General features: G+C 43.9%; 1 protein-coding gene across 1 annotated transcript in view; it reads left to right on the forward strand.

The window, feature by feature from the left end:
• Positions 1–27,102, forward strand: part of ARID3B (AT-rich interaction domain 3B) — a 41,996-nt gene that overhangs the window by 8,264 nt on the left and 6,630 nt on the right. The window contains exons 3-5 of the mRNA XM_065412312.1: positions 6,874–6,945; positions 8,363–8,435; positions 24,707–24,890. Coding sequence (XP_065268384.1) covers positions 6,874–6,945; positions 8,363–8,435; positions 24,707–24,890 — 329 coding nt within the window. The remainder of the gene's footprint in view (positions 1–6,873; positions 6,946–8,362; positions 8,436–24,706; positions 24,891–27,102) is intronic.

Genomic DNA, 27,102 nt, shown 5'->3' on the forward strand with positions numbered 1-27,102 from the left:
GTGCACACTTCTTAATATGGATTTCTAATTCCACTTGTGGGTCACCTTTAAAAAGCTGTCATGTAATGGAAAACAATTTTCTCTACTAGCAACTGTGTGTATCGCATGTTCATTTAGTTCCTCTTTATTGCAAAGAACTCTTGCATGAAAACAAATTATTTGATTCTTAAGAATTTCCCTGCTTTTCCTTCTTTGAATTCATTTATTCCCCATCTGAATTCCTTATCCGCTCTTAGCTGTGCAGATGACTGATGTTGCACCACAGCAGAGGTCACCATTGAAGTTGTAACTTAAAATGGGAAATAAGCAGCTGGAGCAGATAAACATCTCAGAAACAAAGATGCTATTTTTATCCCAAATTATAGAGTAGAGAAAGACAGAAAAATAATTGAAATTTACTCTGTGGCCAGGTTTTCAAGATTGGGTGTGTACAATTGCATGCACATATTTGGATAAATCTATGTGCACTAGTACCTGATATTCATGCACAAAATCAGGTATTTGTGCATGTTCATGGCCTGTTAGATAACAATGATATACCCAATATACAAGCATAATTGCATGTATAAATTAACTTTTGTACAGTTGTGCTCACCTGATCTTGAATTTCTGGCTCCAGATATCCTTTTAAAATTATCTAGGAGAAGTCAGTGTGTCTTGGTCTTCTTCATGGTTCTATTGGCCCTGTTATCTTTGAGCTGTAAGGCAGAAGGGTTTAATTTTTTAATTGGAATGCTCTGATCCAATTTCCAGGGAGCAGATTTGGTGCTGGTTTATATCCCATGCAACTCCATCTGCATGGGATTATAAATTCCAAATTTGGCTCAAGTGTTTGCCTTTAACAATGCCTGTAGCTTGTTGTTCCAGTGCTACTTTACAGGTGTACTAGTTAGACTAGGGGTACATCTACACTACAGCTGGGATCGACGCTCTGAGATTGATCCACCGGCAGTCGATTTAGCGGGTCTAGTGAAGACTCGCCAGATCAACAGCAGATCGCTCTCCAGTCAACCCCTGTACTCCACCCCCGATGAGACGAGTAAGGTAAGTTGACGGGAGTTTCTCCAGTCAACCCCCCCCTACCCCCGCAGTGTAGACCCTGCAGTAACTCGACCTAAGGTACATCAACTCCAGCTATGTGAATAACGTAGCTGGAGTTGCGTAGCGCAGGTTGACTTACAGCAGTAGTGTAGACATAGCCTAGGTCAGTGTTTCCCAAACTTGGGACGCCACTAGTGTAGGGAAAGCCCCGGTGGGCTGGGCTGGTTTGTTTACCTGCCCCGTCCGCAAGTCCGGCCGATCGCGGCTCCCACTGGCCACGGTTCGCTGCTCCAGGCCAATGGGAGCGGCTGGAAGCGGCAGCCAGTACGTCCCTTGGCCTGCGCCGCTTCCAGCCGCTCCCGTTGGCCTGGAGCAGCGAATCGTGGCCAGTGGGAGCCGCGATCGGCCGGACTTGCGGACGGGGCAGGTAAACAAACCAGCCCAGCCCACCGGGGCTTTCCCTACACTAGTGGCGTCCCAAGTTTGGGAAACACTGGCCTAGGTGATCATGGCTGGGAAAGGCTTGGGTACCTTCAAGGTGAACATGGGAAATGGCTTTGCTGTATGCCAGTGCGAATCTCTTCTCCCCAGCCACACAACAAATCACAGATTTCTTTGAAAATTAAATACAATCAGCATTGTGAAATTGCATCGCCTAGACTTTGGTTTACTTTGTTCAAGGGCCCAATTCAGCAGTACCCAAATACTGTGAAGTTCTTGTCTTCCATTGGTTTCCTGTTCCACTGGGAATCAGGCAATTGCAGCAGCTGCACAGCTGGTAGAGAGTTGTAAAGGAATCTTTATTAAAAGGTTTAACTGTCTAATTCCGAATTCATGCATTTCAGTCCTTTCTTTTATTTCCTCCACTTAATCTTGAGATCACTAGAATAAGAAGCACCTTCAAAGCCATAGATGTTGAACTGTGCTATCTTGCTAGTAAGAGTGGACAGGATTTTTCAGCTCCTACAAAGTTTTACCAGACAACGGAAGGTGTGTATGTGATAATTATAACTTGGTTCTTACAGTGCCTGAGAGTTTGCAGCTCAGGGCAGTAATCCTGATCTTATCGGTGTTTTGTAGTACAACAGTTTTCTTTATACTGGCATCTGTTTCACTTCCTAGGGCTCAGCCCCACCCACAAAAGGAATTTCTGCTGATTCTCTGATAATCCTGAAATCACCCCTTTGTACATTTCCCATTAACTCAGTGTTTGCTGTTAAGCTAGTGGGACAGGGTAGAAAAGGGTTTTTCACAGTAACATTTAGCTTAGTGTCTAGATAGATATTTGTCACTGGGAAACCACCACAATGTTTGAAGTCTGTCTAGAAACACTAGGACTGAAATAGTAGTGATGGAGGAAACAGATCAAGTTTGAGGTACATTGGCAGGTGAGGCTCCAAGCCAATGTGCTAATGCCTCCTTACTTTTTGTGAATACTGAACCTGCTGAAGTTTACCCAGAATAAATACACCATGGGATATAAGTCCGACTTCATAGTCTCATAAACCTTATCAGACCTCAGCTGAGTCTCATTAAAATTTTTAAATAACAAAGGTATATTAAAACTTTGAGAGTTTTTCCATGAGGCGAGTCTCATGCCTGAGGTGCAGATATTTTGACTTTTAGTGGTGAACCTTTAGGTCCTGGGCCCTTTGAGTTGAACACAGGATTTTGGTTCTTGGGGAAATTAAGACTCTGGCCACTGTACAGAGGGTTGGAATATTAGAACACCTCTACCCCGATATAACGCGACCCGATATAACAGGAATTTGGATATAATGCGGTAAAGCAGTGCTCCGGGGGGCTGCGCACTCCAGTGGATCAAAGCAAGTTCGATATAACGCGGTTTCACCTATAACGCGGTAAGATTTTTTGGCTCCCAAGGACAGCATTATATCGAGGTAGAGGTGTACTCTTGAGTTCTAAACAGCTCAATCATGGGAGTTTTTAGATGAATAATTTGGAGGTTTGGGGCTTGAAGAGGCTGGAATGAAAAACAAGTCGTTTGTAATTGTCAGTGACCTATTCCAGTAACTTGTTTTTGAGGAAAGGGTTAACTCTGGCTTTTGTAGGTGGTAACTGAAACTGCTTTTGACATCTGAGCTCTGCTTTAATAAGATATTCCAGGTGCTTAGGAAGTAATCCTAAAATAGCCCATGTTCTAATTGCTTCTAAAGTCAAGCCTGTCCTCTCTGGGGAGGAGCAGAACATTTTGATAGCTGATGAGCTTTAGAGGTGTGTTTGGGGATGGGGGCAAGGGGAATGGAGCAGGCAGCTTCTGTGGACAGCCTGCAGGCTGAAAGTTCTTTCTCGCGGCAGGAACTATTTACAGAATTCTCTGCCTTTCTTCTACTGATACATGATGTCAGAGAGCTGAGCCAAGCCACAGAGGGGGGTTCTTTAGGTTTTTTTTTTTTTTTTTTTTTTTCCCAGATGTCAGAAACATCAGGTGAATTCTTGTTTGTGACTTCCCAATTGGTAACTATGGAAATGATTATTTCTCAAACATCAAGTAAATTCCCTTGCTACAAAATGAGGGAGAAAACAGTAGCATATTCCTTGATATTAATTTTAAATAGTACTGGAAGGAAGCAGAAAGCATCAACTCCTGACCTATAAAACCCCCTTTTGATGCCTGGTGGAAGGAATATTGATTTCTCGAGCTCCTGCTGTTAATGGAGAGAAGGGTCTCCCAGCATAGAGTAATTGTTTTCCAAGGAGTGAAAGTTCGAGATACTGAAGCTTATGCAGAGCTATATCCTCCGTGCAAGCCTTTATGTAATATGTAGGATCATTTATTTATGTCAGTAATTGTGCAGCATTCTCATCTGTAATTAGATAGCTATTTGTTTTCTTCCTTTTGAGCTCAAGTCACTAGCAGTGGAACGCTGTGAAATTCTGATGGCTGTTGGTGGCTTATGTGAAATCAGTTGATGGATCATGGTCTGTTTCCCAATGAACTGGTTTCTGACCTCACAAAACTGGCATTGCAATTGTCACTGCTTGGTATTGTTGTTGGTAGTCTTGGCAGGGAGGCCACAGAATGGTTGCTCATGAAGGTAGTCCCTTCAGATCACAGTCAAGGTATATGGGCAGGGGAACGTTTGTCTGTTGTTGCCCATGCTGTGGGCCTGTTCTATGGATAAATTGACAATACTGGAGAATAAAGTCTATCTGGTACTTTATACTAGCCTGAAATTCACTAACTCCAGTCTCCTTGTCCCTTACCTTTGCACTGGATTATACTCCGTTGCTACCCAGAAGCAGCCCTGATTGCATGGAAGGGAGAGTTATAAGAATTTGGTCTAGCTCATCATAAAAGAAGCATGCCTTGTGCCCTGAGTCCCATGTACTTTTATTTCCCCAGGTCTCATTATCTGGGAGCTTCAGTACCTTTGTCTCTCTGCTGCTTGCTATGCCAAATGTTGCCCATCTCATCCAGCCACTCAGTTAAGCATTGCAATGACAGAGTTCAGCTGGCCGTTATCTCCTTTTCACTAAAAGATATAGAAGTAGTGATGCTTTCTCACCTTTGAAGTGCTTTGAGATCTAGCGATTAAGGGGCACATAAATACTACTACTTTGTGTTTTTTATATCCTTGGTGATGTCTCTGATAGAATTTAAGCTTCAAAATTCTAAAACTAATGAGAAGTAGATTTTTCTTTAAAATAACGAATGTTTTTAATGCTCCATGCAGTTTTCCCACAGTGGTTCTCCCCCTCAGTTGTAAACTGTTGTCAGTGGAGAGTTGTTGGCTAATGTGTGCCACATATAAAATATATTTGTGGTTTAATCTGCTTTTCACGCTTCCTCTCTGCCTGGGGAAATTTATACATGTTCTCTTGCCCTCTCCCCTCCTGGATTTAAAAAAGAAAAATTAGTACAGCAGGTTTGGCCAAGTATTTTAAATGTGCCTATAGTGAATTTGGGTGCTTTGACTCTTATTATACCCAACTTTAAATGGGGGTCTGCTTTCAGAAGGTGGATGCTTAAGGGAATCTGTTTTTCAGAGTGTTAAGTTATATCCACTTGGGCACTCAAAATCACTAGTCACTTTTGATGATCTTGGCATGTGTGTTTTATTCTCACTATTCATCCAGGTTTTTAGTTGCTCTTAGTTTTCTGGCTTCTCATCAGCAGGATGTTAGGAGCAGCTGGATGTTATCATAATTAGCAAAAAATGTGTGTTTTTAATCTCTGTTAGCCAAGGACACCCAGATGAATCCTCCTGTGAACAAAACCTGTCTTCAGACCTCTTCCTAGAGAGGGTTGGGAATTGACCTGCTGGAATAAACAGCTGACATAACAGAAGTGGCAATAATCCCCAATTAAATATCTTTCAGCTGATGGGGCTCACTGGATAATTGACTTTCCAGCAGGAATTACTGGCTCAAACTAAATCAGTGGGCATTAGCGCAGCCCACTGCTGTTTTTAAAGGGAAAATGTAGCTTTGCCTGTCTTTGACAAGTGCTATTCATCTTTGTAATTCAATGTATATGTCACTACCAGATGACTCCAAGATTTCAGATGTTAAAGCAACTCTAATTAAAATGTATTTTTGTTCTGAAATCTCTTCACATATTCAGTGTCTTTCTAGCTGATAAGGTGCAGTGCATTTGTAACCAGAATGGCAGGTGCCACGTATAATTTACCAGAGCACTTGATTGGGTGGCTGTCTGTACCAGTGGCTACTATTATTCTATGGTGTTTGTGGTTTAAAGATGGCTACACAATATGCTGTATCACCCTTCTGTTACCACAACTGTGAAGTAGCCAGATGCTGCCTTTGCTATTTTCCAGTTCTGCTAACTGTTTCTCTGTAGTGATTTGCCAAGCAAGATAGACCCAAGTGGTGTCCCTATAATGCCTAATGAGAAGTGCAAGCCTTAATCGAACAGAGTTGAGCTTTCTGTCTCCATGTAGGAGATCCTAGTACAACAGTTCCCTAGGCTTGTGCATACCACGATTGGTACAGAGGGTCCCAACCTTATTATACCCTATTTCCCATCCCCTTGACCTATCTTTAGACCTGCTTATGTAGGAACGTCGGAGGAAGCCAGGCTGCATGTTTCCTAGCCTGAAGTAAGGTAGTGCCGGTCAGATGGCTAACAGAAAGGATGAGACTCATCATGATCAGGTTGACAAGTATGGGTGCTTGGCACCTGCTGCTTTCAATATGGGCTCTATAGACCATAAGTAAAATGCACCTGTGTAAGGATGGTTATACAGCAAGAAGCTTCATTCTTGAACTTGCTCCTTGTTTGGCTTTGAACAATGAAGTGAACCTGGCTACAGTGAATGAAGAGATCCCCCACTTCAAATGTTAGATCACTGATGTTTAACAGGTGGAATAATGTGCCATTAGAGCTGGTCAGGAATTTTCCAGCAGCTGGGCTGGAGGGGACCAGGAGTACCCAGCTTCTGGCATGCAGTCAGAAAGTAAAATTGACAAGAGTCTTCCAGGCAGATAGCTGGCAAACTGAAAAATTCTGCCTTGAGGCTCCCAAAATGGGATTTCTCTGGAAGTTCCTTCCTGCAAAATTTTTTGCATTTTTGACTTTTCATACAGTTAAGAATAAATTTTATTTTAAAAAAGCATGAACATTTTTGTGGGAAGGGATTTCTATTTTCCAGCCAGCTTTTGTGGCCACATTTACTTGGAAGCTTAATTAAAATACGACACAATTCTCTTAAATACTTCTCTCCATCTCTGTGCTCCCTACACCAGAAGTGCCCTCCTCCATACGTGTACTCTCCATCTGGAATTACCACCCATAGCAAGGGCCCTCTTCCCCATAGTCCACTCATCCTCTTGTTTCTGTTCCCTTAGAATGGAAGTCTGACTTGGAGCGAAGAAGCTGATGGAGGCCGAGGAAGAGAAATCTCTCGAGATTTTGCCAAGGTAAGTCTGTCTGATCATTGGATTTCACTGTGTGTGGAGCTGGGGTTGGGGGAGATAACTTTCAGCATGTTCCTCCCCTCTGTTTTGTCGAGGGATTGCTAATCCCAGACTGTTCTGCTGCAGCTTGTGGGAATGTGAAGGAGGGACTGTGTACACTGAAATTCACTTAGCAACCTCTGTGTCTGGGGACCGGTAGGGTTAGGCCATGTTATTGCCTTTGATGGCTGAAAGGCAGCTTTCAATAAAGCATCCTAGCTGTCAGTTATGATATTTAACACTTTTGATCAGCAACCCTCTTCGGCTGGCAATACAGGATTCAGCTTCTTGAAACTGATTAGCAATTTTGAACTGTGGCAGCAGTGTGTGTCCTGTCAGACAAATAAACAATGTGTTTAATTTAAACTAGCCCTTTTTGAAGGAGTGTACCTAATTGCTGTGCAAATCCAGTGATGCGTTTCCTTCCCAATAGCTTAGTGTGTGAGAAGAGGTAGGCAATAGAGGAAATGACCCAATAAACCCATTTTCTTGTAGAATAGAGAGACTTTGAATAGCTAACTCCATGTCTTGAGAGAAAGACAGACCAATATGTTTATCCATTGGGGCTTTGCTTTTCCATTGATATCCTTCCCTAACAGAGCAGCTATGCCCAGCAGAAGAAATGATTTCCACAACTACATGGACTTCATTTCTCCTCCACATGCAGGAGTTTTTGTTCCTTGGGACTTTTTCTGCTAGCAGTACTGGCACTGTGTCTCTTTCAACCAGTCACGGTATATCCCCCCAGTGTCCGCCATAGGTGAAAATTGGATTTGCTATGGAACAGTTGCATGATTCTCCTGCCTTCACCTTTTCTGAAATATCAGAGGGTGATGCTAAGTAGAATTTGTTTTCTGAATATACCTTATATGAAACTTTTGAGAAATATTTAATCAGAAACACTGGATCTTGAGGGCATTTTGCCAAAATATGTCTTCAGAACATTAGTTCTAGGCTGATTGCCGAGGTGAGTGAGAGTACTTATTTCAGAGGAGCATCTCCCACTAGGCATTACTTGTTAGCACGATTTGAAAGATCTATATCTTTTCTTTCACCTCTCCCTTCAAGGCATTTCCATTTATGTGACAATCCCTGAAAACTCAAAGGAGGGAATAACAAGGTCAGAAGTTGCACCTCCATAGTGCCTTTAAGGTGTGAATTGGAGGAGCTAGTGTGCTCTGAAGGCTGGTCTACACTATAGAGGCTCAGCTCAGCTTGCTACACTTCAGCCTGGTCAGTGGAGGAGACCACTGATTTGCCTCTACCTCTGTGGCGGCATGTTGTCCCACCATCACATGAGGCCCAGTACAATATATGGTGGTCTTACCCTCTCTGTCTGCCCTAGCATCGGTTATACCGTTATTTTTCTTGATTTACTCAGCTGTACGAACTGGATAGTGACCCTGAACGGAAGGCGTTCCTGGATGACCTCTTCATCTTTATGCAAAAGAGAGGTGAGTGAGCCATTTGCTTTATTTGGATAATATAAAATGGGATAGTGCCCTGGGAGCTGGCTCAAAAGAATGAAACTGCCACTTGAGCTCGCTGATCAGGTGGGAGAACTGTAGTATGACCTGAGATATTTGTTTTGAGAGTAAAGGGGCTGTGTAAAGAACTGTCCTGTCCTTGAATCCTGGATTATAAGGACACGACCAGTTTCCCTACCCTCACTTTCACTTGCCTAAAAAAAGCAGACTCTAGGATCCATTTTGGAATAATTGATTTCTGCTTCTTATCCTGCAACAAACCAATTTTTGAAACATTCACACAAATCTACACCCTGCCTCAGAATAAGCTGCTGTGTTGACACTGATCACCCACAGGAAGCCCCTGGTGTCTTATTTTCATGCTATACATCATGGAAGATGTGTGTGAACACCCACTCTGTTAGACAGGATCTGCATATAAAGTAGGTGCTCGTGCTAATGCCTAGAATCCGCAATATGGGGGCTTGGAAAAGAGATACAAAGCACTCTTTTCCTGTTACCACACTGCATTCCTTAGACCTGGATTTCTATTTCATATCATTCTGCTCAGCTGAGCCCAGGAACATAGTTTAGAGGAAACTGTCATGCTCTTTTTGCTGTCAACCACTTTATCTTGAGGTTTTTCTCATGACAGAAGTAGGGGGGTGGAGTTGCTCAGCTTGAATATTTTATAGGTATCTTTCTAAGTATAGTTCTACCAGTTGAAAAGGAATGATTAATAAATGCCTACTGATACAAGAACATAAGAATGGCCATCCTGGGTCAGACATTGGGTCCATCTATCCCAGTATCCTGTCTTCAGATAGTGGCTGGTGCCAGATGCTTCAGTGGGAATTACAGAACAGGGCATTATTGAGTGATCTATCCTCTGTCATGCAGTCTCAGCTTTTGCAAGTCAGAGATTTAGAGACACCCAGAGCATGGGGTTGTGACCCTGACCATCTTGGCTAATAGCCTTTGATGGACCTATCTTCCATAAACTTACCAAATTATTTTTTGAAACCAGTTATACTTTTGGTCTCCACAACATCCTCTGGCAATGAATTTCACAGGTTAACTCTGCATTGTGTGAAGAAATACTTCCTTCTGTTTGTCTTAAACCTGCTGCCTATCAACTTAACACACAAACCAGGGGTCACAGTGATGTGAAGGGGTAAATAACACTTCCCTCTTCAACTCCTCACCATTTTTTATTTTATAGACCTCTATCATATCTCCCCTTAGTAGTCTCTTCAAGAGGAATAGTCTGTCTTTTTAATCTCTCCTCATATGGAAACTCTTCCATACCCCTAATCATTTTAGTTGCCCTTCTTTGTACCTTTTTACAATTCAAATATCTTTTTTTTGAGATGGGGCAACCAGAATTGCACATGGTATTCAAGGTCTGGGTGTACATAGATTTATATAGAGGCATTATAATATTTTCTCTTTATCACTTCCTAATGGTTCTTAACATTCTGTTTGCTTTTTTGAATGCTGCTGCACATTGAGCAGATGTTTTCAGAGAATTATCCATGATGACTCCAAGATTCTTTTTCAGTGGTAACAGCTAATTTAGACCCAATTATTTTGTATGTATACTTGGGATTATGTTTACCAATGTGCATTTCTTTGCACTTCTCAACATTGAATTTCATCTGCCATTTTATTGTCCAGTCATATGTGGCAAACCATCACAAATCTGAGGCTGAAATGAATTTTCCTTTCAAATGTTTTTCCCCCCACAGGGGTTGGTAAAAAATTGGCAGTCTGACCCTCTTTTAATATCTCTTTTGCAGCACAAAGAAAGTTGAAGTAACATTCCTTTGCTAGAGAACTGTAATGTGCCATACTTGGTCAATTTGACTGTTATGTTTTAGGCAGATCTGTCATTGGAACAGGAAGATAATGGCCTCTTTAGACATGCCGAAAGGACTATGGGCTGGCAGCGAAGAAGTTCTGTAAATGAAAAGTGCTACACCACATTCTGGTCCTTTCATTGTCTCAATCTGCTGGGTTCTAGGAACTGGCATAGTGAGCATTTAACATGTAAGGGGGAAATACCTTGCTCTTCGCTTACTCCCGTCGTAGTATAATGTTCTATAACTGACAGTGCACTAGAACCAGGAAACCATCTCACTTACCTTAGGGCTCTTATAGCAATGGTCACTACCCAGGTTGTTTCTCAGGAAATCTAGTAAAGAATTGTGGGAAACATCTGTCTTCTGAAGCTGAAGAGCAGTCAATTGCCCTTTAACTGCCTTGCACTGAAGTTTGGGCCTCACCTCCACTTGGTCTGACCATTTCACCATGGTATTTCTGGGGCACGTTCCTTTCTTGAAAATCTCAAAGGCTTGAATAAACATGATGAGGATGGGGGAAAGGGTGGCCCCCATTGCAATCACATTTCCGGCTAATTGCGGGCACATCTGCTGCATGGTTTGTACCTCATCTGTCTTCCACAGCTTGGCTGTAACATGCCACACCTTTTCTGACGTTGCTAGGGCTTCCACATCCAACAGTGTGGGGATTTACTCCTGTGGCATTTTAAAAGCTTGAGCCCTGTTTCACTGATTCTGGGTCCTCGGTGGGCAAACGTTTAAGAAGTCCTAATTAGTTTGTATTTACGACTGTTATCTGCATGTTTCAGTCTAATTGAAGAAACAAGAATATAGTCCTAGAAGAGTGTGATTGGCAGCAATGAAAACCTCTTGTTACTGTGAGAGAAATCTGCTCACTACCTCAATACCTCCTTCCAATTACCGTTTAATTATTAACCAGCAACATGCTCCCAGTGCAGAGGCTGAGCCAGTCACCAGCTGGCTGTTGTAGGAGTATAGCTTTGAATCAGCTGTACATTGCCAGTGTTTTGTTTTCTTGCAGCTCTTGTTTTCCAGAAGGATATTTAAGAGGACATGTTAAGAGCACGACCCATAGTGGGAGTTAAATTCTAGAGTGCTGTTTCCAATCTTTCTGATAACTCCTACGACTTGACATCCATTTACTGCTGCTATGCAGAACAAGCTAGATTGCGAGTCATATGGCTGGAGTGGTATTTGCCTGGGAGCCATTGCTCCTCTGGCAACCCCCTAAAAAGTTAGTCAAGAGACTCTGTGGAGTTCAGTTTCTGAGATTGGTGTCCTGCTAACAGTGGGTTGTCACCCTGGTATTTTCCTGTGATGCCTTCAGTACTGCTAGCTGCAGCAGGAGGAGCATATCAGGCAAACATGCACATATTTGTACACACACTGATGGACTCTGGCATGCTCCCAACATTTAGTCACTCTCACAGCAGAGTGGACACACAGATTATTATTAATACTTGTCTCTTTTCCCTCTGCACTCCCACCTAACACAAATAGTCTTCTTTCTCATTAAATATAAACACCTTGTTCAGAAAGAGTCCACCAGAAAGAAACTGATAAACTGAGGCTTTAATGCATCTGGGAGCTGAGAACAAAGTGCTATGTTTCTGTGTCCGTCCGTGTGTGTGTCCCCGTCTGTCCTTGTGTGTTCGTGTCCAGTTAATTTATACCTCAAATCCAAGTGGGAGTGAATGCAGCTCTTTTTGTTAGTATCATTGGTATAATGATGGGGATTTTCCTGCCCTATTACAGAGACACTGGATGATGCTGGCCCTTGTTTGGTGTTGGTGGGGGGGATGACAGCAGACTGCTAACAAGTTGATACTGGAGGCCTGATGTGAAAAACAAATAGCAGATTTCACAGGAGCTACTGAAGAGCTCTGAGCATGAAAAGACTTGGCCCTTGGTGCCGCTGCTTGGAATGTACCTAGAATGTGAAGCCATGAAATGGACTTAATGCAGATCAAATGTGCAGGTCTCATCAGCCTCAGAGCACAGCAGGTTGTCGCAGAATTCTCCAGCTGCAAGTGATAAAATGGCCCTTCAGTGGCAGTAATGATGGAAGAGGGAAATGAGGGGAAAGCTGTAACTCTTCCTTTGTTGGGAGATTTTTTTTTTTTGGTATGTATTTAAGTGAATTGTACTGTCCATAGCTGTGACCGGGGGGGGGGGGGTTCGTACAATCAGGGTGACTGTTGTGCAGAACAAACTTTGAACTGGCTCAACAATGTGACCAGTCTACTGACTTGGGGCTTGTCCGCATGAGACGTTAGTGCATGGCAAGCCTGGTGTAAATCTACAGTGCACTAGCATACTGCACAGTAACATCCTTTATGGACACTGCTACAGCACACTAAAAGTTCCATAGTGCTCTTCGATACATTTGTGTTTCAAAGTGTCCATGTGGGACATTACTGTGCAGCAAGCGGGCACTGTAAAGTCAGACACTGACCTGCCGTGCACAAACGTCCAGTGCAGACAAGCCCTTATCTTTACCTTGCTTTAGGTTGCTGCACTGCTCTTACACTCTCCCCTTCTAGACTGCATCTTCCACCTCCCTTCACTGTGGGAGGGAGAAAGGTTTGGAAGGGCATGACTTCCAGCTCTGCTGCAAAAGGAGAGAATTCTAGGGATGTGAATGTTCACATACAACTAGGCATGGCACTGACAGGCACTGAGCAAGTCTCCTCACATAGTTTTGCTAGTGCGTCTCAGTCCTGATCTATCTCAGTCCTTAGCAGAGAATGATAATCCTAGCAACCTGTGTAGCAGTATTGTGGCATAGATAACATCCACAAAGCGGTAGGTTTTAGACCTAACCCCTCTGACACACACTTGCAACTTAAAATGAATCTGAAAAACAGTTCTCCAGAGAACTGCAAACACCTACAACACTGCACCACCTACAACAACTCCTCTTTTACTTAAGAGTGGAGGAGATGGAGGCATAGAAAAGGCTGGCAAAAGAAATATATGTATGTAGTGTAGTTATAGCTGAGTCAGTCCCAGGATATGAGAGAGACAAGGTGGGTGAGGTAATATCTTTTATTGGACCAACTTCTGTTGGTGAGAGAACCAAACCTTTGAGCCACACAGAGCTCTTCTTTGGGTCCTGAAGAGGAGCTCTGTGTGGCTCAGAAGCTTGTCTCTCCCACCAACAGAAGTTGGTCCAATAAAATAGTTATTTCTGTGGGCCTTTGCTCTGCACTTCCTGCATGTGCTCTTGTATGAAATCTTTAGCATCTTCAGGGTCTACTTTCACTGCATGATTGATCTCATAGAATTTTGTTTCACTGACCAATGAAATATACTCTAATAGCACTCTGAAGTATATTTTACCTTTTTCAGAACCCTCCTAGTCACGCCTTACACTTGGTGTGTCCACGTTTAGTGTAGGTAAGTGCTATGGCACCCACCCCAGTTGGTCATACTGATTCAGTCACAGACTTTGCATTAGGTACACAGTGATGGTCTTCCTCATGACACTCCTCTCCCTCCCCCCACCTCCCTGTTTTCAACATATTGCCATCAAAACTTCTTGGAGGTGTTCTAGTATAATGGAAATATCCTACTGGGATTATTACTAGTGTTTTGCAGGAAGTTACTCTGGAGAAATGACTGTGTGTGGAAGAGAACTAACTGAATATTGTGGTGTAACACTCTGAGATAGCCTAAGAGATTGCATGTATTAGCACATCGGAGAAGGCTGTTTTGTTCATTTAAAGTACTGCCTTTGTGATGATCTCATAAACCCTCTCTGATTGTACAACTCTGCTAATTCTGGTCAAGGTTACTGTGTGACCTTGGTTTTCCCAGGTGGCTTGGCCATTCTGTTTTTGATGTGCATATACATAGGAGGGACTTTGTAAGCCTGAGCATGTGGTTTTAATTTTTTCCTTCTGTCATGTGCTTTATCTGCACATTTTAGATATGGAAATACTCATGGCAAATACGTGGTATTGACAAAAGCATTTACTGATGGATTCTTTTATCTATAGGGAACACTGGTGCTTATCATACACATGTCCAGGATATGCCCCCTCCCTCTGCCCTTTCTCAACTTCACAAGTTTCTTTTGCTCTTGCAGGGATATCTTGGTTTCTGAATAAAATAATGTAATTATCTAAATTGGGTGTAAATTCTCCACTCCTGTTTGTCAATGTTAAGCAGACAGGGTAAGTGATTTTAGAGCAGATGTGTCTCCTAGCACCAAAGCAGAAGTTCCACAGTGGAGAAATCTCCCTCAGCATGCTACCCCAGAAAGAAGAGTTCCCAGTCATTGCTCTCAGGAGAGATGATTTGTGAGCAAATAAAGAATAAAACACTTGGATGTTCTGAATTAAATTAACAAACCTCTGTTCTATGCTACCTAGACCCTGAATTGTATAAAGCTCACTCCATGATTTATTTCATTCACTGAATCGGCTACTGATTTTGGCCAATTTGATCTGATTTAAGGAGCTGAGAACTGTGGTAACTGGGTTCCTGTGTAAAATGATGGATAGGTGTGAAGCAGGGCACATCATTTACTCACTATTCTCCCCATTATTGATTACTTGTTTGTGTGTTAGGAGGAGTTGTATATGCTTTTATTTATATTGCATTCTTTTGTAGGGGCCTTGAGCACTTAAGGAGGGAAGGGTCATGCTGTATATGATATTAATAGAATCATAGGGCTAGAAGGGACCGCAAGGATCATCTAGTTTAACTCCCAAATCACACAAGGAGTTTGTAGCAAAGCAGAAAATTGAACCTGGATCTCTCTTGTCCCAAGCGAACATCCTAGCCGCTGCACCATCATTCCTCTCATTAAGGCTGCAGAGTTAGTCACTCAAGTTAGGAAATTCCAGAATGAAAATCACCCATTCAACCTTAATTCAGCCCCCTTGTGCATATGTGTTCATATACATCTGTGCCCGGCATCACAGTGGACCCTGGCAACTGGGAGGAGCACTTGCTGGGAAAGTCCTGCTCGTTGGAGAATTTAGCTGCCAAACTCGGACAAGTCCCTGCTTTGGAGGCGTTAGATTTTAATACTGTCAAAATGTATTTTTCCCTGATCTGGGAACAGCCTGAAACTTAAAAAATTAGCTTGAGGCAAACACTCAGCCTGGATAATTTCAGCCCAAATGGTTAAAAAGTGGCAAAGTTATAAGCAAGTGAAAACGGGGTCATACTACGGGAAGTTTTGAGCATTAGCATAGTAGTGCTACCAGGTCAACCTATAATTAATAGGAAATCAGAGTGGAAGTTTGATTCTGGACTCCAGAAGACTTTGTTTTAAACTTAGCCAGAGTTAAGGTAACTAAGTGTTAAGAACTTTAAATATTTACTGATTGAAGTGGGGAGAATAACTCCTCTTAATTGGAATGATACCAAATGGGTGTGAATGTGTTTCCTCATAGTTGGCTTTGTATCCCTCCATATAACATGCCAATCTGACATCAGTCTTCTCTTAAAACAGGGGCGGGCAAACTTTTGGCCTGAGGGCCGCATTGGGTTTCGTAAATTGTATGGAGGGCTGGTTAAGGGAGAGGGTCGTGGCCCGGCCCCCACCTCCTATCTGTTCTCCCCTCTCCCCCCCCCCCCTGCCCCCGGGACTCCTGCCCCATCCACACCCCCCCCCCCCGCTCCCTTCCCCTGACTGCCCCTGGACCCCTGCCGCCCCATCCAACCCCTCCTCTCGTTCCTGATGGGGGGGCCCCCCCGGGACCCTTGCCCCATCCAACCACCCCTTCTCCCTGTCCCCTGACTGCCCGTGGAACCCCTGCCCCTGACTGCCCCCTGCCACCCCATCCAATCCCCCTCCTTCCTGACTGCCTCCCCCATCCCCATTCAACCCCCTGTTCCCCCCCGACCACTCCGACCCCTATCCACAGCCCTGCCCTCTATCCAACCCTCCCTGCCCCCTTACTGTGCTGCCTGGAGCACCACGTCGCCACCACCACGCAGCACAGAGCATCGGGTCAGGCCAGGCTCTGCAGCTGCGCTGCCTCAGGAGCTCTCAGCCCCGCCACTCAGAGCATTGCGCTGGCAGCGGAGTGAGCAAGCTGAGGCTGCGGGGGAGAGGGATAGCAGGGGAGGGGCCGGGGGCTAGCCTCCCGGGCCAGGAGCTTGGGGGCCGGGCAGGACGGTCCGGCTCGCGGGCCGTAGTTTGCCCACCTCTGTCTTAAAATAACCAATTTGAGGACTCCCTATTAAGCTTCTCCCTGGAATGCAGAATTGAGGATGTAAAGTTCACCTCCCACCTGGCCATGAGGAATTAGATTTTGGCTTGTGAGGAGTTAATCTATTGTCCCATAGCCTGGATATTAGTGTTCCAAATCCTCTCCTCCCAAATATCTTCTTTATATTGGTACTTCCTAGTCATTGTGGATGCTCTGGGGTCTCTGGCTTCCTAGCTAACTTGGCAGCCTGTTTCTAATCAAGTGATTAATGACTCTTGCTGTGCTCAAGCAACTCAAAACCTAGCCATTTAGATACTGTGGGCCTTACAGGTACATAGGCAAATACAAAAAGGCAGAACTGTTTGGCATGCATTCCAGACCCTCTGCCACAACCCATAAGCAGCTGGCCTTATGTTGCCCAGCTAAGCCTAGTTGTGGCTGTATGTCTGCTCTGCTCCCTTCATTCCTTTGCATTTCTTCCAAACGTATTCATGTGTCCACTTTGACTGGGGAAGAGGAGTTCATCTCCCACCTTTGCTTGTTAGTCCAAAGGTCGTAGGGGTGGAAACCCCACCAGTTGCAAAGCTGTTCAACATCTGGCAGAGAAATGGGGAATAGCACATATATTGGACCCAGCTGTGTCAGTAGCAGTTGAACAGTGGGACTTTATTTGATCTTAATGTGAGGAGCAGCAAGTTTCCGTGGGACCTCGACTAGGATGGGAGTGCACTTGGCACTGGGATGTAGTAGCCCCCTTCCCCAGAAAGTTAAAATGGTTGGTGGCTTGATCAATATAATAGGATTGTGGTCATTGGGAAAGTGTGTGCACATGCCAGTTAGGCCGCCTCCGGCTCAGCAGCTGAAATCTGATAAGGGGCTGCTAACTGTCAGTCTCACTTATTGAGGAGGGAAGCAGAGACCGATGGCATTTCTAGGGGTCCAGATAAGAACTGGGCCTCCTGTCAAATAGAACATGATTAATTACCCTCAGTCCCAGCTCCTGCTTTGATAGGAGTTTCTGATGATCCGCAGGCTTGCAGATCAGGTGGTGACATTCCCATTGGGAGGTGAGAACGCCCGCTGTGGAAATGCAGCAAATCTGGGGAGAGATTAGATCAGTGATGGCGCTGGCAGAGAGGGGTCCTTTATTCTCATTTCCCCATAGCTGCTTTTCTCATTTTAACATCTAGTGAGACCTAGGGCAGCTTACACAACAGAGGTGACAACGGAACCTTTCATGTGGAGGAACTGGGAACAGTTTGAATGACTGCTGTATGCAGGGTCTCTGGTTCAACACAACTAGCCCTGCTTAAAATCCTGGATTTTGTGCTTGGAGATGATTCCAAGCAGAGCAGGACCCTGGAATGGGGACTTCTAATGTTAATTGCATATTGCTGACTAATTTAATCAATGGACTCCATTTAGAGAGAAGAGGAATAACAGAGGGATAGTGCACATGTAGAAAGTACAACCATGTTTCCCCTCCCTCCCCAACTAATTTAGTTTTCATTTCATTTCGAGGTTCAGTTCCTGCTTTCCTCATTTTTTAATATCTCGACAGGCTTGCTCCAGCCTGTCTCACAGGCCTCATAGTCTTCCTTCTCCATTCCCACTGATCATCTGGTGCTTCTGTCCTACCCCTTCATGCACGGTTGGTGTAAGTGTCTGCTCCCCCACAGATTCAGAAGTCTAGAATAGCATCTCTTCCCTCATCTTCTATCTGAATGCAAGTTGTTGAAAACTGTCTTCTCTTTACCTATTCATTTCTAACTCTATGAAGCATTTTGTTACAGTTTGTACAAAAGACATTCTGCAAGATAATATTGCATGGTGGCATCCTTATCTAGTGTGTCTCTCTCTAGAAAGGGAGACTTTAAAGAGGTATGAGGGAGAGATTTTAAAAGTACATCAGTAGGAAGGTAGTGAAGAAATTGCCTAGGGAATCGCTGCGACAAAGGAAGGGTAATGACCTCTCTTAAATCAAACCAGGTTAGAACTCCCAAACCTGGCTAAGAAACGATCTCTCAGAGAAGTGTTGGCACAGGGTAAAGAGGAGAAGAAGGATGGGTTGCTGCTCTGGTAGAGTCCCAGGCTAAAATACCACAAAGACCAGCCATCTTGAGGCATGTGTAATGGGGGGGGGAGGGAGGGAATATTTTGCTCCAAAATGTAGGTCTTGAAATGTGGATAAATTACATTATCCCCAATTTACAGAGGGGAAGATTGAGGCACAAATCAGTAAAGTGATTGGCCAAAGTCCTACAGGAAGAAGGCAGGAGAGCAAAGAACCCAGGTCTCCTGACTCCCTCACCAGTGCTCTTTCCATTGGACCTTGTAGACTCCTGGCCACCAGTTGTAAGAATACCTGTTAAAAGAATACTTCCAAGGTTCTCTTCTTCCTCACCCCCCACACACCTCGCCAAGATTAGGAAAGAACAAGCCAGTAACTCAGCCCCATATGCTTCTTAAACAAGGGAGACATTCAAAACCCTCAGAATAAAACCTTTAAGCTTCTGTGTATTTATTCAGTTACATTCTCTTGAAGGTAAGAGAAGGCTTTCAGAGAAGGGAATGGTATGGTTGGGAAGAAGGGGCTGCAAGGGTGGCTCAGTCATAACTACAGTCATGATTTTCTCAAGAAACCCCGACTGTAGTTACAACTTTCCTCCCCTTCACAAAATCCACCTGCCATGGGGCTGTTCAGTGGCTTCTCCTTTTTTCATCTCATCAAGTTCAGGTGTCTTGCGGAGGATTTTGAAATTGAGGACAGCTTTGCCCCTCCCTATTTGTCCGTCCATCTCCAGAGATGCCAGACTCAGCCCCCAGCTTGCTTACTTCTCCCACCCACATTTTCATGCTTTCTACGAGCTTGCTCTGGGAGCCCCCTTGCTAGATTGATCTAGAAGAGCTATCTTCTCCTGTAAATCATTTCTCAAGGCCCACCTCTGCAGTGATCCCTACAAGTAATGGCTAGGTTGTGGGGTAGTCAGGGAAAACCAATCTAACCTTGTTTTTTAAATATTATATATATACAAAATATTGTGCCATGAAAAAATCTTGACTCCCATTTTCCTGCCCTTGATCCTTTGTCATATTAGAGGACAGAGACAATCTGCCTGATTGCTTGTACAGCATTTAGCACAGCAGAGCCCCCATTTTCATTGGGGCCTGTGGCCACGACTGCAGTATGTAGACATTTGTGTTCCTCAGAATCCCATCATCTCAGTTGAGCAGCAACCCTTTTCCATGGGATGCAAATGCCTCACCCTGTTGTTTATTATAGTGCCTAGGCCCCAGACTGATTCTGATTACTCGGTATCAGAGGTGAGGTGGCCTGGGGTTGTGTAGTGGGTTCACTTCAAGGGAAGAAAAGGTAGTCATTCCCGCAACAACTGTGTGGAGAGGAGCCCCACCACCCCATCTCTGATTTAAAGGAGGCCCCACAGCCAGTGTAGCGGCTGCAGAAGGCGTTTCTGTGAGCTAGTAGAATAGAGGAAGACAGGCTGGAAAGTACAGTAAAATGAGTTTGCCATCAAACAGCAACAAGTCTTATGCTGTGCCCCAGGTCGGTGACCTTTCCCTCTGGAATTCTCCCCTCTGACCTCCGGATCATTAATCCTGATGCTGCCAGATGACAGTAATCCATCATGGGCCCTGACAAGGCTTGCAGCCGACTGTGAAAGGATCCGCTCTGCTTCAGCCTCCTCCTGTCCCGTGATGCTGCTCGTTTTTCAGCCTTTCCTGTTCAGAGCTGGAGGTTTCCAATAAAGACTTTATCACCTTTCCCTTCCTCTGAAAGGACTGGGGGAGGGGGGCTCAAAGAGCAGCCTTTCCTCACTTACTGTCTGCGTTTTGCAATCAGCTCCTGTGAAATGTGCTGAGCTCTGGCTGACTAAACCAATGGAGAGCACCCAGAGTTTACGGGAACCCAAAACACAACCCCTGTTGCATTCCCTAGCTCATGCAAGTTAAGAGAATGTTACTCAACGTTCTCCTTTTATGGAAAGTCCTGTAGCATTTCATAGAAAATGACCACTTCCTGCTATGCTGTGGTTTTAGCTTTCCTACAGAACGTAACTGAAAGTGTCTCTCTCTTGTAAAACTCTACAGGATGGTTAAAGAAAATACATTAAAAATCTCATGCTGTGGGGTTTTGGAGTCATTTTTTATAGATTCTTATGAAGTTCTGTAGGATTTTCCTATAAGGGTCCTAAGTATCAGAGGGGTAGCTGTGTTAGTCTATAGCCACACAAAAAAGAGGAGTCCAGCTTAAAGTCTAACAGATTTATTTGGGCATAAACTTTTGTGGGTAAAAACCCCACTTCTTCAGATGCATGGAGTGAAAATTACAGATACAGGCATTAAGGTGCCACGGGACTCCTAGATTTTTCTATAAGGGTCCTGTTTTTAAAAGTTATCCAGAGGAAGGGAGTATTTCCTGGTGGTTACAGCTGGGTACGGGAAGTCAGATTTGGGTTCTGTGCTTCCACCAGCATTTTGACTATGTGCCTCAGTTTCCCCATCTGTAAAATGGGGATAATATTTTCATAGTCCCTCTGTGAGGTAGGTGAGTTAATTCATTAATGTATGTAAAGTATTTTGAGATCATGGGTTGAGAGGAGCTAGAGAGGGCGAAAAATTGTGGTTTTGGCTAAAGCTCAGTTTTTAAAAAAGATCTGTAATATCTCAGTATTTCCCCTTACCAGCCCTGTGTTTTCCTGAGGAACCTTATTAATGGCCCTTTCTTTCATGTTCCAGCTGTCCCATCTGGCCACCGTCCAAGCATAGCTGGATGAAAGTCCCTTATGAGCGAGCTAATACCATTCTCTAAATTGGATTGGGGAAGAGTGGGTGGTTTTGAGCAGCACAAGATGGCCTCAGGGGAGGAGGAGAGAAGAGGGAGGAGTGCTCCAGTTCTGCCCTCCCCTGTCATTGCTGACCAAAGAACTGGGCTCTGATATGGACCGTAGTATCATCAATGCAACTTTTGTAATTATCTACTTTGTTGGAACACTCTGGCATTCCATTAAAAGTGGCCACCTGGTCAGAAATATGTATCCAGCAGTAAAGGGGTTAAAAACAAACTCTCTTCCTATTTGTGGGGTGGGATGAAAGAGGGATAAATAAGATTTTTATTTACACACCCTGCCCTGCAGAGAAGTGGAAAGTTCCCAGTTCAGTGTCTGCAAGTCCTCCAAGGAAAATAAGCGAATAAGTCATCGACATAAGTCACCAGCTCTATTAAACGAGGGCTGTGGCAAGAAGATGGAGCACATGCTGTTGCCAGACTGCTCCTACAGAGTTTTCTGTACGGAAATGCTGTCTCTGTCTACACGGAACCTTTAACCGTGCTAAGTGAACTTCTTTACAAATCTTAACACAGTTCAAGCTGACTTAGGCCTTGTCTACACTAGAAAATTGTACCACTTTACTCATCCTGTTATAGTTAAAGTGGTATAACCCCTCTATGTGGGCACAGTTCTAGTAATATAAAGGTGCTTGCCGTATGGGAAGGAGAATAAGTTATCTTGGTATAGGGCATATTTATGCTGGTATAATTGCATCTACCCTAGGAGTTGTACTGGTAGAACTATACTAGTAAAAAAAAAAAAAAAAAAAAAAAATCACACCCTAACCAACGCATTTATACTGTCACAACTTTCAAGTGTAGACCAGCCCTTGGTTTAAACTCTGACTGGCTAGTTAGGGTGAATGGGGACCAAACACATTTCCATTTTTTGGGAATGATTCTAGTCTTGGTCCTGGAGGGAACTATAGGATGCAAAATGAAAGCGGCAGATGAGATACCACTGATAGATAACAGGTCTGGCATTACTGCTTTACAGGTGCCTCCCCTGTGGTAAGAGTGACTCTTGCCACAGCGGAGAGAAGACAAATAAACGGGGATATGATCGATGAATACAGAATAGTGAATGGTCAGTCCAGGGTTCCAATTTACCTTCTCCCATAATACAAGAACAAGGAGAAAACTCAGTACAACTGAAAGGTAGCAAGTTTAAAACTAACAAAAGGATGTATTTTATATAGCATATAATTAACTGGTGAAACTCAGTGCCAGCAGGTATTGAGGGGAAAAAGCATAATAGGATTCTAAAAAAGGATTACACGCGTAGGGCACTGAGAATGTCAGTGGAGTTTAGATGGACTCTGTTACCCAAAGCAGAATAAAAACCATTTATAAGGGCTATATAGTCTTTTGCTCTATGGCATATACCATATGCCACTGTTGGGTGATGGAAGAAATCTCCCTGTGGGCTAATTATTTCACAATTGTCCATTACTGGGTTTCTTATGCCTTCCTGTAAAGATTTTGGTACTGACCTCTGTCCTAGACAGGACAGTGAAATTAGATGGACCATTGCTTTGATCCAGCATGGCATTTCCTATGTAATGAAATATTTGCCATGCCTACATTTTTCTTTCTAGTTGGCTAGATTTCATTAGTTTCAACTTTGAAATCCCAGCTTCTTACTTTTAAGTTCTGGAAAAGGGGCACTGGCAGGTTAAAAATCAGATTTTTATACCTGTGTTAACCTGTGAGTTTACTAAAACTGAACAGAAGTTTGTCCCACAGCACTCTGCGAAAGGAAGCCTAGAGTGGTGCAGTGAGTTGTGGGACTGTGATCTATGGGATACACACTCCGATATCTATATGCCTCTCACGACTGGATGCACTGCACTTGTGCGGGTGTGTGGCATAACAGGAGGCATGTGGAGCTAGGCTGCTGATCATCTGCAGTGTGGTCGTGCTGTATCATATAAGGCTAAAGTAAGATTAACTTCTGATTTCCAAACTCAGTGTCAGACTGCAGGAAAGACATAGCCAGTGTCTGAAATCTAATGTACATTTCACTCTGTATGCTGATTGTTTACTCAGTTTGGACAATGAAAATGGATTAGCTAGTTTCACTTTCTGGCTCTCATGCACTAGTTTCTTGCTACTGTATTTGGGTTGCAAATACAGCAAGAGAAGGTCTGCAATGTCACCCAGAAAACCCACTGAAATGGAATTTAAAAAAAAATCAGATTTCAGTTGATCTTCAATTTCTGTTAAACTTAATTTTAGAAAGCCTAGATGTTGAGACTAAAATCAACTGGGCAACAATGTCTCTTTAAACACAAGCTGTGGGGGGACTTAACATTTGCAAATGTGCTCATAATGCATCAAAGAGCCAAACTGTGGTTGGAGGTGAAGGAGACAAAGAGTGCTGGAGTAAGCGTCCAAACCCCTCTCACTCCCTAACCACCCCTCTCCCCCCAAAAAGAGAGGGGGCAGCAGTGACATAGTAACACAGAGTATCAGAATTCAGCTTCCCCATGCTTGTACTGGGGGGGCGGGGGGCTAGAAGCAGTGTGGCAACAGTATCCTACCCCTTAGAGGGAGGGATCATCCATTGACCCTCTCTGGCTTATGCAGGAACAGTTCTGATGGACTCGGGAGGCAGCTGTAATCTAGCTTCCCTCTGCCAGGGAGAGTGTCAGCACCAAATAAGGAATAAGAGAGAAGAGCTTAAAATGGGAGAAGGGGGTTAGGATCACTCAAGGGAGGGGAAACAGGAGTAAGACCAAAATTATTGTACTAAGAGCATGAGCAGAAGCAATTGCAAAAGGGGTGTGTGGATAGGGGGAGAGTATATCTTAGCCAAAATATCATCATTCCCTTTCATCTCTGCTCTCTTATTTTAAGTACAGAAAATATAAAAGAGGAAGAGAACCTTTTGACAACCACTCCGAGAATCCTGATGCATAAGCAGGTCTTGTTCTTTGCCAGGAGCTGTTTCATGGGTTCTTCAGTTCCCTCATGAGCATGAATGAAACAAATTGTGTCTAGCAGTGCACTGGGAAGCTCACATAGTGCTGCTCCTCTGCTGTCTCTCACATCTCCGGTCCTGAATTTAAAAGCCCCCCACTTCTTCCCCTCCCCTGAGTTTGCCTATTCCACAAGTTGCTGCCTAGCCACATATTTTTATTTGTCTGGTAATTGCTTTTGCCAGCAGGAAAGGATTTTCCATGAACAGGACTTGGTGTGTAGCTAAGACGCTCTCATTTTCTTGCCTACAGAGCGCGCTCTGGTCAGGTTACAAACAAGATTGCCTTCATTTCTCATTAGCAGGAAGATCAATAGCTCCAACCTGCCTGACTGTTTTCTTGTCCTCATTTTCTGTCTCCATGATCCCCTCCCTGCTGTCCTGTTGTGATATTGCAGGAACTCCCATCAATCGGATCCCCATCATGGCGAAGCAGATCCTGGATCTCTATATGCTCTACAAACTGGTTACTGAGAAGGGAGGGCTGGTGGAAATCATAAATAAGAAGATATGGCGGGAGATCACCAAAGGCCTTAACCTGCCCACCTCCATCACCAGTGCAGCGTTTACACTTCGGACCCAGTAAGTACAGAGCCCTCCTGCTGGGAGCACGCAACAGGAGGAAGTGGGGAGGGGGGAAGAGTAGAGAGGAGAAAGGAAGAGGGGGGGATGAGGGGAAAGAAATAAGCAAATTGTCCCCTACTATGGCAAGAACGGACATGATTGGCTGTTTGTTTCGACCTTCCTCCTCCTTGTTCCCCACAGTCTCTTCACCTCAGCTTCGCTCCACACCCACCCCTCTTACCTTCTTTCCTCCGGCTCTGCCCTCTCACCCCCTTTCTCTTCAGTGATCCCTCTCTCTTCACTTGTCTTTCTCTTCAGCTAAACTAAATCCAGTCCCCACCCCTCCAAAACTAGTAATCATGGAACTACCATGCCATTTGTTGCAATCACATGGTTACCCCTTTCCCCATCCTGTGTCTGATCTGTGTAGATTGTAAGCTGTGGGGCACGGAGCATCTACTGCTTTGTGTTTGTGCAGTGCCTAGCACGATGAGGGCCCATTCATGGTTGGCCTAAGATACTACTATAATAAATGTGATTAATAATAATAATCAAATAGTCTTCTGAGTTTTCAACGTGTGTTTTAGCACCTAGATACTGTGGTAATTGCTCCCTGCCCCATAAATACTTAATATAGAATAGATACGTTAGCAATAAACCTAGGGAGAGAGGAATAGAACTGGCAAAATGGAGGCAGGCAGAGGTGCCTCCTAACATTTTGTTCAGGTTACAAGGCAGTGTAGTCCAGTGACTAGAGCAGAGCACTGGAAATCAGGACTCCGGGAATTCCCAGCTCTGTCCCTAACTCATTATGTGACCTTGGAGTGACCCGTCCATCCCTCAGTTTCTCATTCTGTAAAATGGAGATACTCACATATTTCACTAATGTTCCTAAAGTGCTTTGAGAGCCTTGGAAAAGGCTCTATAGAAGGGTAAAAAAAAATTCCCCATCTGTAAAATGAAAATAATGATATTGACCTTCTTTGGAGAGTGCTTTGAGATCTACTCATGAAAAGTGCTGTATAAGAGCTGTGTGGTGGTCTTATCAGGAGCAGGAGATTATGAACCTCTTTTCATTTTAAACTGCTTCTCCATAGCTTGGGAGTTCTTGGAATGTGCCTTTTCACTACACTTTTCAAGGCGGAGCCTCTTCCCAAAGTGATTTTTTTTTTTTTTTTTTTAAAAAGCTTGGACAAAAAGTGTTCAGCTGCTTTTGAATACAAGGAGAGTTTGGGGGGTTTTATTACGTTTTTTCAAACAGTCAAAACAGCTGGGGATAGAAAGTTGAAATGTGGCGTGAAAACAGTTCTCAGTGAAGATAAGTACTTGTGAGTGTTCAGTCAAATTTAGTTGTGCCCAGGTTTAAAAATCGCATGCCTAGTACAGTTAATATGGGATTTTTCACCACGTTCATAAAGCACACAGAGAAAGAAGGTGCTGCTGGACCCTGTGCAGCTAATTTAGGAGCATAGTGAAAAATATACTGGTGGTGCATTTGTCCAGTGTTTTGCACAGCAGGTCTTGATTCATAGATTCCAAGGCCAGAAGGGATCACTGTAATCATTTGGTCTGACCCCCTGTATAACACAGGCTGGAGAACTGCCCCAAATAATTCCTAGAGCTGAGCTTTTAGGTCATGATTTTAAAATTGTCAGCGATGGAGAATCTACCACAGCCTTTGGTAAGTTGTTCCAATGGTTAATGACTCTCGCTGCTAAAAAAGTACATCTTATTTCCTGAATTTGTGCAGCTTCATCTCCCAGCCATTAGATTGTGTTCTGCTAGCCTGAAGAGCCTGCTGTTAAATATTTGTTCCCAGTGTAGGTATTTAGAGACTGTAATCAAGTCATCCCTTAAATCTATAACTAGGTCTGTGACTAGAGTCCCAGGGTGATACCATAATAAACTAGCTTCTAGCAAGGGCTGCATGGGAGCTTTGGCCCCTATCCTTCTGAACCTTGAAGCCGCAAAAGGACTACGGATCCCTAATGTGCACTAGATGAGGTGTCTAGGTGGGAGCCCTACTCTGATGCACCTTGGGAACTTGGCAGTTCTTTGGGCTCAGAGAAAGGAGAATTTCTCCTGTGAACCTCCCTAAGGCATTCAGGAAAGCATCTCCCTCCTCAGTTGCTTGAGACAAGGGTGCACTAGTGATCTAGTCACATAAGTTCAGATAAGGGAATTCACATTGCTTATGTCAATTTTCTTACAATCAGAAGAGCTTTGCTGT

This window comes from Emys orbicularis, chromosome 10 (genome assembly GCF_028017835.1).
Source record: "Emys orbicularis isolate rEmyOrb1 chromosome 10, rEmyOrb1.hap1, whole genome shotgun sequence".
In the NCBI taxonomy this organism is placed as follows: domain Eukaryota; kingdom Metazoa; phylum Chordata; order Testudines; family Emydidae; genus Emys; species Emys orbicularis.